Source organism: Dromiciops gliroides, chromosome 4 (genome assembly GCF_019393635.1).
Source record: "Dromiciops gliroides isolate mDroGli1 chromosome 4, mDroGli1.pri, whole genome shotgun sequence".
NCBI classification, from domain to species: domain Eukaryota; kingdom Metazoa; phylum Chordata; class Mammalia; order Microbiotheria; family Microbiotheriidae; genus Dromiciops; species Dromiciops gliroides.
In genome coordinates, this window is record NC_057864.1 from 26,056,636 (window position 1) to 26,071,524 (window position 14,889).

Here is a 14,889-nt window from a genome sequence, read left to right on the forward strand (position 1 = left end):
CCTCCCCACTCCCCAAGACAGAAAGCAATCTGATATAGGTTATATATGTACAATCACATTTAACATGTTTCTGCATTATTCATATTGTGGAATAAGAATCAAAACAAAAGGGAAAAACCTCAAAAACCAAGTAGAAACAGTATGGTTCAATCTGCATTCAGATTCCACAGTTCTTTTTTCTGGATGTGGAGAACATTTTCCATTGTGAGTCCTTTGGAATTGTCTTGGATCATTGTATTGCTGAGAAGAGCTAAATTTATCACAGATAATGATCCAACAATGTTGCTGTTACTGTGTACAATGTACTCCTTGTTCTGTTCACTTCACTCAGCATCAGTCCACTTAAGTCTTTCCAGGTTTCTCTGAAATCGGCCTGCTTGTCATTTCTCACAGCACAATAATATTGCATTACATTTATATTCCACAACTTGTTCAGCCATTCCCCAAGTGATGGGCATTGCCGATTTCCAGTTCTTTGTCACCACAAAGAGAGCTGCTATAAATATTTTTGTACATGTGGGTCCCTTTCCCTTTTCTATGGTCTCTTTGGGATACAGACCTAGTAGTGGTATTACTGGAGCTCTAAGGGCCAAATTTAATATGGGGAGTGTTAATTAGGCGGCTTGCTGTAATATTGGGGTAAGAAAGGAGGTTAACAGCCTCTTAAAAAAACAAAACAGGGTTTATTAATGGGAACAAATTTGAAAACACAAGGTTAATAGAACTAGGGATAAAGAAAAAGGGAATTAGGGGAAGGAAAAAAATACAATCCACATTGTACACAGTATCATCAACATTATGTGTTGATCAGCTGTGATAGACTAGATTCTTCTCACCAATACAAGAAAGTTCCAAAGGACTCATGATGGAGAAGGCTCCAAATCCAGAAAAAAAGAACTGTGGAATATGGATGCTGATTGAACCATACTATTTCTTTTATTTTTGGTGCTGTTGTTTTTATTTTTTGAGGTTTTTCCTTTTTGCTCTGATTCTTCTCTTATAACATGACTCATGCAGAAATGTTTAATATTACATATATATATATATATATATATATAACCTATATCAGATTACCTGCTGTCTAGGGGAGGGAGAAAAATTTGAAATTGGAAATCTTACAAAAACAAATGTTGAAAACTATCTCTACATGTAACTGGATACAATCTACAACTCAGCACCACCTGGAAATCAGCAATTTCAAAGAGAAACCCACTGCACGGTGCTCCAGCATCTCGCTTCCTCCACAGCTCACACCAGAGTCAATCTCTCTTCCCTTCTCTCTCCCAGGAAACAGGGTGGCCACACACACACACACACACAGCCCCAAGCTAATTGACTGGAGGCCCTGATTGACAGAATTAACAGGCGGCTGTACAACTGCCAGCCTTCCCAACTTCTGGATGCTGAAGGTCACCTGACTCCCCTCACCCCAATTCTAGTCATGGTAATTTGGCCAGGCCCATGTAGGCGTGGGCACATGGTGATGACATGAGCTGCAGCACCATGGCAACAGCTGCAGTCAGTGGATAGAGCATCATGCCAGTGTGGAGGCAGCAGTGCCTGAGGCTGGCCCGGGCATGTGCCCGGGGCTTCTAATTTTAGCCAAAGATGGGGTCATAGAAACCTCAAATCACAATTCTTTACAGAGCAAAGGGTATGCACAGCCTCATAGCCCTTTAGGCATAATTCCAAATTGTTCTCCAGAATGGTTGGATCAGTTCACAACTCCATCAACAATGCATTAGTGTTCCAATTTTTCCACAGCTTCTCCAACATTTATTCCTTTTTTGTCATATTAGCCAATCCCATAGGTGTGAGGTGGTACTTCAGAGTTGTTTTAATTTTGCATTTCTCTAATAATAGTGATTTATCCACTGTGCCACCCTAGCTGCCCCCTCTCTAGTGTTTTTAATAGGAATGAGTGCTATATTTTGTCAAAACCTGCACCTATTTAGATAATCATGATTTGGGTTAGTTGTGTTACTGATGTGGTCGATTATGTTGATAGTTTTCCTAATGTTTAACCAGCCCTGCATACCTGGTATAAATCCCACCTGGTCATACGCTGAACATTTCTTCACGCCCAATAAAACTGGCAGCTATTCAAGTGCCAGTCTGGCCTCACAGGTATTAGTTGTGTGACCCTGAGCAAGTCACTCTAAACCTGCCTCGGTTTCCTTAAATGGAAAATAACGTTCTTTACCTCACAGGATTCCTGAGAGAATCAAATAGGATGTTTGTAAACCACAAAGTAGGCACTTAAGCGATATTTGTTCCTTTCCCATTACATTCATGTTCCATATTGGGTTTAACTGTTCCCCAATCAGTGGGCACCTGCTGTTTCCAATTCTTTGCTATCACAAAAAGATGCTGCTTATCCATAGCCTCCTTGACATCAACCTAGAATAGAATCTTTGGGTTAAGGACGTGGAAGGATTAGTCACTTTATTTGCATAGATTCAAACTGCTTTCCAAAATGGCGCCATCAATGATACCTCTCCAACACTGACTCCTCCCATCTTGTCATATCTGCCAATTTGGTGAGCATTCAGAGTTCTTTTGATCTGCCTTTCTTTTCCCAATGAGGAGAACACATGGGGAGGAAGGGAGACCAAGACAACTTTGTGAGGGGCAGGAGATGGATGTTTGGCTGAACTACGGAATGGATGAGTGGGGAATACAAAATCAGGCTAAAGAGATGGGCAAATGACAAACAAAATGGAGCCCTTAATGATGTGGTTAGTTCTGAGCTCTGGGAACCCAATTTAGTGGCCCTGTGGAGGAAGGCTTGACTGGAGATCAATCAGAAGGCCCCCACAATGCCAGGGCTTGGCCACAGGTAGCTGGGAGCTCCCATCAAAGGGAGAATGGAGATGGAGTCAAAGCCATCTGGCTGATAATGGTGAAGGGAGGAAGGGGGGGGGCAAGTGCCAAGTTGCATACCTGGGTGACTGGAAGGGTGTGGTAGGGAGACAGGTGGATGGGTCACAGAATCAAGAGTCTGAAGGGACCTCAGAGAATCAAAATAAAAACTATTGAATGGACCTCAGTTTACCCGAGGAGAATACTGGGGGCTGTGGGAGAGGGGACAGGGAGGCTGTTTCCCCTGCTCAGCCATCCTGTCACTGAAGGCCATTGTATGTATGTGAAAAGAGAAAGTCAGATCTGGTGCTTGTTGGCCTGGGAATCTAAGGAGCTGGAGGTGAGGTCTACCTCTGCTCCGGACAGCCTTTGGGACTGAGAAGGGAGATAGGGCTCCTCTTTGTAGGCTTCAGTCTTGACCAGTAAGTAGTGTGAGCGCTCACAACCTAACTAGGTTAGTCCCGGCCTGGCAGACTGGGCAACCATGGAAAACTCTTCTGTCACCCTTGGCCAGCCTGTCCCAGCCCCCACTCCAGCTGCTTGTGGGCAATGACATAAGAATAAGGACAGCGGGCATTTCTGTACCACTTTAATGTTTACAAATGCTCTCTTCACAACAACCTTGTGAGGTAGGTAGTGCAAGGAATGTTCCCATTTTATAGATGAGGAAACTGAGGCTCCAAGAGATTGGGTGATTTGCTGAGAGCTATAGTTTGGAGCGGTGGAGCTGGGGTCCAAACCCCAAAGGAACTGTGGGCCCTATTCTGGTGTCTGGTGCAAGCACCCTATCTGGGCCTTTAAAGTTCTAGACAATGGCAACAAAGATCAAGTACCGCTGAATCTCCAAAAGAAAAAAAACAGTCCCTGAGACTTTTGGTGGCCCTTTCATATTTTCAAAACCGAGACACATTTTTAAAAAAAACTTTTATTAAAAAAATGAAAGCCAAACAAAGGTTCTATTTCTAAAGTGACACATTATCGGGTGACTGTTCCAAGGCCCTTCACTCCAGGACCAGTCCTGGAATGAGCTGGGAGCCAGGACTTCCAAGTGAAATGTGGGGTCCCCCAGCATCCCTGCCCAACTGCTCTGTGCCGCCTGGGACCTCCCCCACCCTCCGACAACCAAGCAAACCAACCCAAGCTGGGAAACAACTCTCAGTGTCCACATGGCTTGGAAACAAACAGCCTTTTAACAGGCACTTTCCATTGTGGTCTTGCGAAGAGTAATATTATTTTGGCTCCAGCTCAGGAGTTGGTCGACAGAGAACGCCTGTGGCTTCTCTTTCCCCCAAACCGCCAGTAGAGGCAGAACCGCATTCCCTGCCCCTGGAATCATCTGACAGTGATTCTTGGCTGTGCCTGAGCCATGCTAAGCCAACCCTTTGTAAACCTGGACAATCCGTGATCGAGGTCGGCTGTGTGGACAACTCACAAACTCAAAGGCAGCATCCTTTAGACAGACATTCAATCGAAGGCAGGCAAGTGAGAAGGCAGAGGGTGAGAGCTCCTCTGGGAGCCCCCTTACGTCTGAAGAGGCATTTTATACATAGGGGACTTCTTGTAACTCATAAAATGCATGTGGAAGTCTACAAGGATGGATGCAGCAATCTGCTGCACGTGGGGCTCTGCCTGGCCGTGGTCCCGGATAGCCTGCAGGAGCTGCAGCCCACCCTCCTCGATGAGCATCCTGCAGTACTTGGTAGCTGGAAAAGTCAACACAGAAAGGACAGTCAGGGAAGAAGACATCCCCTGCGGCCGTACATGCTCAGTACTCAAAGACAGGGCTTGTGCTTGCTCATACTGCTAGCAACTCCACCCCTAGTCCCCATTTTCTGGTCTTTTCTCTTACAGTCATTCTCATTACTGGAGAAGACAAAAGCCAAGAACTAAGCAATCTGGCCCTTGTTTTCTACTGGGAAAAAAAAAGCCAAGTTTCCCCTTGCATCTGCAGCCATCACCAGTCATCTTGACTTCTGTCTTGCCACTGGACCCAGAAGGCTCTGGAGGAGAGAAGTGAGGCTGGTGACTGCACAAACCTCCCTTACTTCAATCCAATTCACCGCAAGTCACAATATCGCCTCCCCATGTCCTGGGACCTCTTCTCTATTCACATCTAGCAATGATCCCATCCCTGCCCAATACTTTTTTTTTTAAAGTGAGGCAATTGGGGTTAAGTGACTTGCCCAGGGTCACACAGCTAGTAAGTGTTAAGTGTCTCAGGCTGGATTTGAACTCAGGTACTCCTGACTCCAGGGCTGGTGCTCTATCCACTGCGACACCTAGCTGTCCCTGATACTCTTCTTTCTTACAATACTGATTCAGCTACAAACACCCCACTTCTTCAGACACCAGCCTAAGCTCATCCTGACATTACTTTCTGTATTCATCTCTTTCTAGATGTGTGTATCTCACTGATTACCTATTGTTGAACGTCTTAAAATTGCAGGTCCTGGAGACGTCTCAAATTCAACCCACCCAAAGCTGAACTTACTACCTTTCTCAACCAGCCTGGCTCCCTCCCCACTGTATCGCTGACTGCCACCCCTCTAGTTTCCCAGGTTACCAACCATGAGCTCCTTCTCACCCACATACCACATGCCCAACTCTGCCACTGCCATTTCTAACTCCTAAGCCTCTCCCACACAACCCTTCTTCTCCATTACCCCAGTGACCACTTTCCTCCCACTGGTGACATAGATCACACAGCAGCCTCCTCATTGGTCTGCCCAAAGGGATTTCCCACAGGTACAGATCTGACCTTGCCACTCTCTTACTCAACCAAAGTCAGTGGCTCCCTATTACCTCCAGGATCAAGCAGAACCTCCTGTTTAGCTTTTAAAGCCCTTCACAATCTGGCCCTAACTGCTCTCATCTCACTGGGTGTTATTCTCCCATGGGCACTCTTAGATGGAGCCAAAGTGGTCTTTTCTAGGTTCCTCTCTTCATTCCCTCCCATCACACACCGCCTCCCCCTCCTTCCCTGCACCTCAGAGTCTCTCTCTTGATCTAAGATGCAGCTCAAGCACTGTCTTCTGCATAAAGCCTTCCTGACATCCCTAAACCACTGGCATTTTAACTACTTTGTATCCACTTGCTATTTATGCTGGGTACATTTACACGTGTACATGAAATCCACCTTGCCATTACATTATGAACTCTGTGCAAGGAGGGACTGTACCCCCAGAAACCAGTACAGGCCTGGTACTAAGGAAGCACTTACTAAGTGCTTTTTGCTTCTGTTACTTGTTCTTACCTTCTTCTTTTAAAAATATAAGTAAATGTGATGGAAAATGCTCTCCACATCCAGAAAAAAAGAACTGTGGAATCTGAACGTAGATTGAACCAGACTGTTTCTACCTTTTTGTTTGTTTGTTTGTTTTGCGGGCCAATGGGGGTTAAGTGACTTGCCCAGAGTCACACAGCTAGTAAGTGTCAAGTGTTTGAGGCCGGATTTGAACTCAGGTCCTCCTGAATCCAGGGCCGGTGCTTTATCCACTGCACCACCTAGCTGCCCTGTTTCTACTTTTTAATGTTGTTTTCTTTGAGGTTTTTCTCTTGTGTTCTGATTCTTCTTTCACAACATGACTAATGCAGAAACATATTTAATGTGATTGTACATATGTAACCTAGATCAGATTGCTTTCTGTCTTGGGGAGGGAAGGGAGGGAGGGAGAAAAATTTGGAACTATAAAAATCTTACAAAAACAAATGTTATAGGGCAGCTAGGTGGCCTAGTGGATAAAGCACCGGCCCTGGATTCAGAAGGACCCAAGTTCAAATCCAACTTGACACTTACTAGCTATGTGATCCTGGGCAAGTCACTTAACCCTTACTGCCCCACCCTCCCCCCAAAATGTTGAAAACTTTCTTTACATGTAACTGGAAAAAAATAAAATACTTTTAAGATTGAAAAAAAAATAAAAGTCAAACCCTTATCACCTCTCACTCTGACTACTGCAGTTATCCAGTTCATCCCACATGTGGCTGCTCTATTAATATTTTTTTAATTTAATTTTTTTGCGTGGCAATGGGGGTTAAGTGACTTGCCCAGGGTCACACAGCTAGTATGTGTCAAGTGTCTAAGGTCGGATTTGGACTCAGGTACTCCTGAATCCAGGGCCGGTGCTTTATCCACTGTGCCACCTAGCTACCCCTATTAATATTCTTACAACACAGGTTTGAGCACATTATCCCCACCCCCATCCCTACCCCCAACCCCACTCAAAAAATTTCCACTGCACCCTACTGTCTCAATCCAACCACCATCTCTTCAGTCTGACATCCGATGCGCCCCACAAGCCAGTGTCTCTTGCTCCCAAGCTTGTTGCATACTATTAATACCTTTAGGCAAGATAAGTTCTACTTGGCCTGGCCTGCTAGTTTGTTCCCAACACTTGGTGATCCATGCCTGGGTCTCTATCCCTCATGTCTAGAATAAAGCCCTTAGATCTTCCCACCCCATCCCACCCCCATTTGTTAGCCATTTCTTCTTTGAATTTTTGAGTACAAAAGTAAGCAAGTAAATGTTGCATTCAGATGGTCACCCCCAGCAGAATGCAAGGTCCCTGCAGATAGGGCCCATTTTATTTTTGTCTTTGAATTTGAGAATAGCACATAATAAAACATATCGGCTTCTCTCTCAATCACTCCCCCCTCCAAAGTTTAAAATGGTGTCAGGGCTGAAAGAGTTAACCTAGACATGTGGTTTATGTAGTCTATTAGAGTACGTACGGTTCTTGCTGCAGACATGATGCATGGCCCACAGCGCCCAGAGCTGAACCTCAAAAATCGTGAAGTTGCTAAGTAATGGAAAAAATGATTTGAAGGACCTGTGGATTCCAAAGAAAGACATTTGGCAGTTAGGGCAACATTTGGTAACTTAACAATCATGTACATACATCTTAAAAAGTGAATCTGGGGCAGCTAGATGGCGCAGTGGTTAAAGCGCTGGCCCTGAATTCAGGAGTATCTGAGTTCAAATCTGGCCTCAGACACTTGACACTTACTAGCTGTGTGACCCTGGGCAAGTCACTTAACCCCTACTGCCCCACAAAAAACCCAAAAAAACCAAAAGTGAATCTGATGGCAGGTGATGACCATCACAGTATAGATGGAAAGGTGAAAAGTGATCAAAGGACCACCTCCACGACAAGCCCTGGGCTCATGTCAAGTGTACAATGGAGCCTTAGTTATTGAACTGCTTGGGTGGGGAAGACAGAGACCAAGGATGCTAATATTCTAAGTGACAAATTCACCCCACCCTCACCTGTATGTCACCAGTGCCACCATCTTACAACTCGGGCTGGGCCACTTCAGCACCGTCATGTACTGCAGGAGACAAGAACAAGCACCTGTCAGCATGTGGCCTCCCAGCACAGGGCCGCACAGTCTCACTGGGTCAGAAGGGGAGCTCCCTACCAGGTCATCTACAAGAGCACTCCTCTGGATGCTGCTCAGGGTCCATGCCTGCTCCCCCAGAGAGGTGAGATGGGAAATGATGCCAGCTGCAAAGTAGCTCACTTCCATCTCCACACTATGAAGCAACCGGCTCACATGAGTCATCAAGCTGCTCACCATTAGCTCAGAGGATAATTCTTTGACTTCAGCGACGTTGTTCTACAGGCAAGACAGAACAACAGAACTTAGGAAGGGGCAAAGAGCAGGAGCAATTACGAGCTTCTCCATTCTCCCTATTCCATGCACAGGACTTATCTAAACAGGCACCATCAAATGGGCAGGAATAAATGGCCATTCAGATCCTTTCCAACTATTCCTTGAAATCTTCCTGAAATGCTGCCCCTTCCTGCTGCTACCCAGGGGACTTAATGAGGCCTAATTCAAATGCTCTTTTTGTCATCAAGTCTTCCTCAGTTCTCACTCCCATCCCTCATCTGCTCTCATCAGTTTCGTTCACTCTCTTCTTAGGCATTCATCAACAGTCACTGGTTGGCAAGGTGGCTGCTTACACACTGAGGACCATTGACACAGAATGCTCACGGTAAGATGGTGGACTGCTGAGTATTGCCATCTGCCCCCTTCACAGTGTTCTCTGGATCTGTCATCCAACCCACCACAGCTCCCTAAGGGCCCCTGGGCCTCACCATCTGCCCCAAAGCTAAAACATCCCATATGTTTTCTACCCTAACTACGATGAAAAGGACAGTCTTGTTTCTTTTGCACTATCTCCAGCCCGTAGCCTGGCATGTGGTAAGTGCTTAACAAAGACTTTCCATTCTTAGTCTATCATATTCTAGTTTTAGCAGGCTGTAAGCTTCCTGGGGGTAAAGACAGTCTTGAGCCCTGTAGCTCCCTCAGTGCCCACTACAAAGCCATTCAGAGATCTAGGGTGGAACTTCATCAGGGCGGTCACCCCTTCACTGATGCTGGCTGCAACTATTATACAACTTGTTGTCAGCCTGGCAATAAACCATTCTGAATTTAGCCAGTCTGGTCCTCAGCCAAATGTGTAGCCCATCCCAATTCTACACTCAAGGCCTTACTGCTTTGGCAAGAACAGACCAAAGCTGTGTTCCACTGACATAAGCTTGGAGGACCAAAGGTCACCTCCATACTAAGTCAAGTTTTGGAAGAAGGCTTCAGTGGAGGATGTTAGGTAGATGTAGGAAGCAAGGTAGCTATATTATTCCAAAAGCTGTGCCCTTGGCAGGGAAAGACACTGGGAGGGATTAGCCTAATTTCTGGTTTTGATTCTCCTAAAGTATCCTTTCTATAGCCCCTCTTTCCACACAACTCCCCAGCACTGTGAGGCAGGTCAGGCAAACAGGATGGTTTCTATCTTGTAGAGAAGGAGACTGAAGCTCCACAAAGTCAGGGGGCTTGCCCAGTATCACTAGACCAAGAAGATCTCCCCTGGGACCTTCAGCCAACACACACATAGAGCATTTTCCCCTAGATATAAGTTTCTAATACTCTGGTTTAATCATTTTAATGAAAGAAAATGTGATTCATATTAATTAGAAGAAGTTGCCAGAATTAACTCCATGGAATTAATACGTATCTTACCAAAAGGCCAAGAACTCTGGTTTGTATTGTTGATTCTGATGGGAAAGTCTGTCAAAAGAAACACCTTGCAGTCAGTAACATCATCAAGAAGACTGGAGCTCCATGTCAAGCCCACCCTATCTGGTACCTCCAAGACTTGCACAAAGATGGCCAAGCCATGGTTCTCCACAAAGTGCTTGCAGGTAGCTGGGGACTCATCTGTGAGGTTCCACAGTGCTCTCAGGGTAAATGTGAGGGTAATATCTTCTAAATTCTCAGAGGTTTTTTGTTTCACTATTGCTAAGAGTTCCTAAAAAAGCAAAACGAGAAAGAATCCCATGTTCTGACAATTCAAATTGCCACAAAAATCTGACTTCATGACTTAAAGATATCATTCGCTCCATGTCTTAACATAGGTCTACAAATATTTCATTAGATTAGACAATTTCTAGAGGCAATTAATGCCAACTTCAGGTCGTCTTTGGGGCTGTGTTACTTACCAATTCAATCTGATGGGTGCAGAGAAAAATTTATCACTTAATCTGCTAATGAGAAGATGCCCATCACTTTCTACACTTATACCTATATGTGTATGTATATATATGTATATACTATATCACAGCATTCTGGGTCAGAAAAGATCACACATACATTGGCCTAATCCATAGTCTTTTAGGGATCTCCACTTGAGAAAATTAGATTTATATAAGAAACAAGTAACATGACATTATCTAATCAAGGACCAAATGATCGGGGATTCCTTCAAAGAAGGAAAGAGAACTGGATCTCATCATCATTAATTCAGGATACTCTGGAGATAAAATCTACAAATCTTAGACTTCTTATCATCAGATGTTTCTGGAGCTGCCCATTCGAAGCTTCAATGAAATATTCATGTCATTAGTATCAGCTTATTACCCTTTTGATTGCAGCAGTGAGGATGGATCCGGAGGCCAACAAAGACTTTGATCAATCATTAAACTGATGACTGAGCAATCAAACTGATCAATAAATACTGACTGAGTGCCTAATACAGACTGGGGCTACAGGGTCCCACAAAGAAGACTCTTCCTTCAAGGCTGTAAGGAGATCTATGATATCAGTACAGATGCAGTCACTTACTATTGCCAAACACACTCCACGCTTACTAATCCTTCTCCTATTGAGAGGCCACCCAGGATGATCCCCAGAACCTCCCAAATCCTGAAAACGGGAAGGTGGTATGGCACAGCATAAACTAACATCTTATACAGTATACCAAAATAAGGTCAAAATAGGTACATGATTTAGACATAAAGGGTAATACCACAGGTAAATTGGAGAGGAATAGTTTACCTCTCAGATCTACGGAGAAGAGAAGAATTTATGACCAAACAAGAGAGAGAATATTATGAAATGCAAAATGGATGATTTTGATTACATTATATTAAAAAGGTTTTGTACAAACAGAAGCAATGCAGCCAAAATCAGAAGGGAAGCAAAAAGCTGGGAAAAATTTTTACAGCCAGTGTTTCTAATAAAGGCCTCATTTCTAAAATATATAGGGAACTAAATCAAATTATAAGAATGCACGTCATCCCCCAATTGAGAAATGGTCAAAGGATATGAACAGGCAGTTTTCAGATGAAGAAATCAAAGCTATATATTGCCATATGAAAAAATGTTCTAAATCACTACTGATTGCAAATTAAAACAACTCTGAGGTACCACCTCACACCTATCAGATTGGCTAAAGTGACAAAAAAGGAAAATAATAAATGTTGGAGAAGCTGTGGAAAAATTGGAACAGTAATGCACTGTTGGTGGAGTTGTGAACTGATCCAACCATTATGGAGAGCAATTTGGAACTATGCCCAAAGGGCTATGGGGCTGTGCATTCCCTTTGACCCAGTAATACCACTATTAGAGGACCTACATGTACAAAAAATTTTATAGCAGCTCTCTTTGTTGTGGCAAAGAATTGGAAATCGAGGCAATGCCCATTAATTGGGGAATGACTAAATAAGTTGTGGTATATGAATGTAATGGAATACTATTGTGCTGTAAGAAATGATGAGCAAGAGGATTTCAGAGAAACCTGGAAAGACTTAAGTGGACTGATGCTGAGTGAAGTGAGCAGAACCAGGAAGAAGAACACTGTACACAGTAACAGCAACACTGTGTGATGATCAACTCTGATAGACTTGTCTCTTTTCTCAGAAGTGCAATGTTCCAAGATAATTCCAAAGAACCCATGATAGAAAATGTTCTCCACATCCAGAAAAAAGAACTGTGGATTCTGAATGCAGATCAAACCAGACTGTTTCTACTTTTTGGCTGTTTTGTTTTTTTCTTTTGTGAGGTTTTTCCCTTTTGTTCTGATTCTTCTTCCACAATGTGAATAATGCAGAAATATGTTTAATGTGATTGTACATATATAACCTATATCAGATTGCTGTCTTGGGGAAGGGGGAGAAAAGAGAGGGAGAAAAATTTGGAACTAAAAATCTTATGAAAACAAATGTTGAAAACTATCTTTACATGTAACTAGAAAATAATAAAATACTTTTATGATTAAAAAAAAAAAGAACCTCCCAAATCCTGACAAAGATGTTGAGACCTAGGGTTGTATCTGACACACCAAGGCACTGGAGAAAGTCAACAGTGAAGGCTGGTACTCACCATTATTTGGTCACAAAACAAAGGCAAAGGTTGGCAGCCTGATTCTTCAGATAAGTGAGCTTACCACAATTAAACCTTATGACCTGGTAGATAGTCATATATATGGTACAAGGAAAACTCAAAATGAGAAAGTAACGTGTCAGTCAACTCACCCTGACAACAATGAAAAGTTCTGCTTTTAGCTGTGCCGTCTGTTCAGGAGAGAGCTGTAAGCACAGAGGGGAGAAGTGATTATCTGTATTCCATCAAAATTTGGGAGAGATGGAAACCTGACCCAGTTAGGCATCATATCATACCTGAAGGGCCAGAATAGAGATGACGCTCACAGCCATTGTCTGCATATTTGGGTTTTCGTGCTTACAGAGCCATTTCATGACAAACTTGGCAGCATCAAACCTGAAAAAATAAGTTCTGACTTTTCTAATTCCCTAAGCCACATTATCATTGTTGAGGAAGGGGAAAGTGGGGCACAGATGTGACTTCTACCCTCAATCAAACACAACTCCCAGAATTCCAAAGCCTTAGTTCTGAAAACAAGTGTGGCATTAAGGCTTATGGGGAAAATGGTCATTTAAAGGCTTGTATTTGGGGGTTTGTTTTTTTTAAAGTAAACATAAAATAATTCCGTTAGGCTAATCATCAAATCACGGGATTGGGATAGCACCTACAGGCCGGAATAAAGACTTCTAATAAGAACAACAACAAAAAAAACTTGCATGAGCACACACGCACACACAAACTTTCCAGAAAAACTTCCAGAAAAACCAATGAGACTTCCAAGCACCCCAAGGAGGCTTACTGAACATGACACTTACCTGTTAAATGGGACGTCCTGAAGAATTCTGGCATTGGTTAAGGAAAGAAGACAATTCTTCTGTAGCTTTGCAGGAATCAAGAAAAGTAACTTTAGACAGAGAAGCATTTCAGACCATACAAAGTTTTAATTCTATTCCTCTATCCTGACACCCAAGGTTTGGGAGCAAGGCCTCTGGGGACTTCAGTAACCAAATCCCTCTGTGGGGATCCAAGATGGATAGCTCTGAAACAAATCAGTCTTTGGAGATTCCACTGCCCTCAGTGGCCCTGGCCCTCACCATTACCCTACCCACAGTGCTGCTGCCCAAGATTATAATGTTGATAACCAAAGGGTTGGACTCTGGGCCAAACCAATGGTAGTTTTACACATAAAAGTTCTGGCATGGATGGCTGCACTGTTTCTCCCTCTCAACTACTCTTTCTTTGTAGCAGAAATAAGCTATGCACATGAAGAAGTCCAATTAAGGAATGAAGAAAGATCTGGCATGGTTACGGCTGGGTATTATTCTGAACCATCCCCACCCAGTAACAACTATGCATGTCACACTGAGTACCTATTTTCTGCAGGATACTGTGCCACCTAGCACTTTCAGGGGACAGGAAACTTAAGGCCTGGTCCCAGTCCTTCAGGAGTTTAGAACATTAACTGGGGAGATGAGGCATAGAGCATCAACAATAACATAAAGAATGCATCTAAGGGTGAAATAAAGGTCAAAGGAAGCGCTAGAGTGGCTAGAGGGGCACCATTTGACCAGCAAGGATTGGGAAGAACATCAGGCACTACTCATCCAGATATTCTCCAAATGTATGCTTCCCATAACTCACAACAAGGCCTCCCTTAGTCAATAAATAAAGTAGGACAAGAAACTCGCCAGAGAAGTTGACAGTTCTGTCTCCGCTCCTTCCTTTTTCTTAACAGTAGGGTCAACCATTCAATTCAAACTACCTGCTGGACACTGATGCACTGCTGGTGGCACAAAACTGGTTCTACCATCCTGGAAATCCATTTTTAAGTATGCAAAAGGAAGTGACAAAAATGCCCATGCCAAGGATATCAGCAATATAAAGGAGGGTTCCAAATCCCCCCCCAATATTTATAATAGCAGAGAATTGGAATTAAATTACCTGCTGGTTATTAGGGAAATTTTTTAGGGCCTTGAGAAGTAAATGGATGACCTCTGACAACAAGCGGACAGGCACACCCATGGCCAGACCCTGCCGGGTTAAATTGAGGGTGCATGCACTGGCTGTGAACTGTACGGGCAAGTCCAGAGGGTGATTTCTCATTCCTACAGCCACAAGCTAAAGATGAATGAAAAAAACAAGTTACTACAAGACAACTGTTAAAACCAACATTCCCTTTTCCTACTTTGATATCAAACATAAAGTCATTTAAACCACAGAGCATTTAAGGCATCTAGGTGGCACAGTGGATCGAGTGCCAACCTTGGCATCAGGAAAACTCCTCCTGAGCTCAAATCTGGCCTCAGACAGTTGCTATCTATGTGACCCTGGGCAAGTCACTCTGTTTGCCTCAGTTTCCTCATT

The 14,889-nt window shown here is 43.6% G+C and overlaps 1 protein-coding gene across 1 annotated transcript in view; it reads right to left on the reverse strand.

Moving 5' to 3' along the window:
* Nucleotides 1–3,463: 3,463 nt before the first annotated feature.
* The window catches only part of ZYG11A (zyg-11 family member A, cell cycle regulator), a 30,206-nt gene continuing 18,780 nt past the window's right edge, over nucleotides 3,464–14,889 (reverse strand). Inside the window, exons 5-14 of the mRNA XM_043963303.1 lie at nucleotides 14,467–14,643; nucleotides 13,341–13,405; nucleotides 12,822–12,921; nucleotides 12,678–12,731; nucleotides 10,013–10,174; nucleotides 9,886–9,933; nucleotides 8,281–8,478; nucleotides 8,129–8,190; nucleotides 7,594–7,691; nucleotides 3,464–4,565 (exon numbers count right to left, since the gene is read on the reverse strand). Coding sequence (XP_043819238.1) covers nucleotides 4,384–4,565; nucleotides 7,594–7,691; nucleotides 8,129–8,190; nucleotides 8,281–8,478; nucleotides 9,886–9,933; nucleotides 10,013–10,174; nucleotides 12,678–12,731; nucleotides 12,822–12,921; nucleotides 13,341–13,405; nucleotides 14,467–14,643 — 1,146 coding nt within the window. The 3' untranslated portion in view covers nucleotides 3,464–4,383. The remainder of the gene's footprint in view (nucleotides 4,566–7,593; nucleotides 7,692–8,128; nucleotides 8,191–8,280; nucleotides 8,479–9,885; nucleotides 9,934–10,012; nucleotides 10,175–12,677; nucleotides 12,732–12,821; nucleotides 12,922–13,340; nucleotides 13,406–14,466; nucleotides 14,644–14,889) is intronic.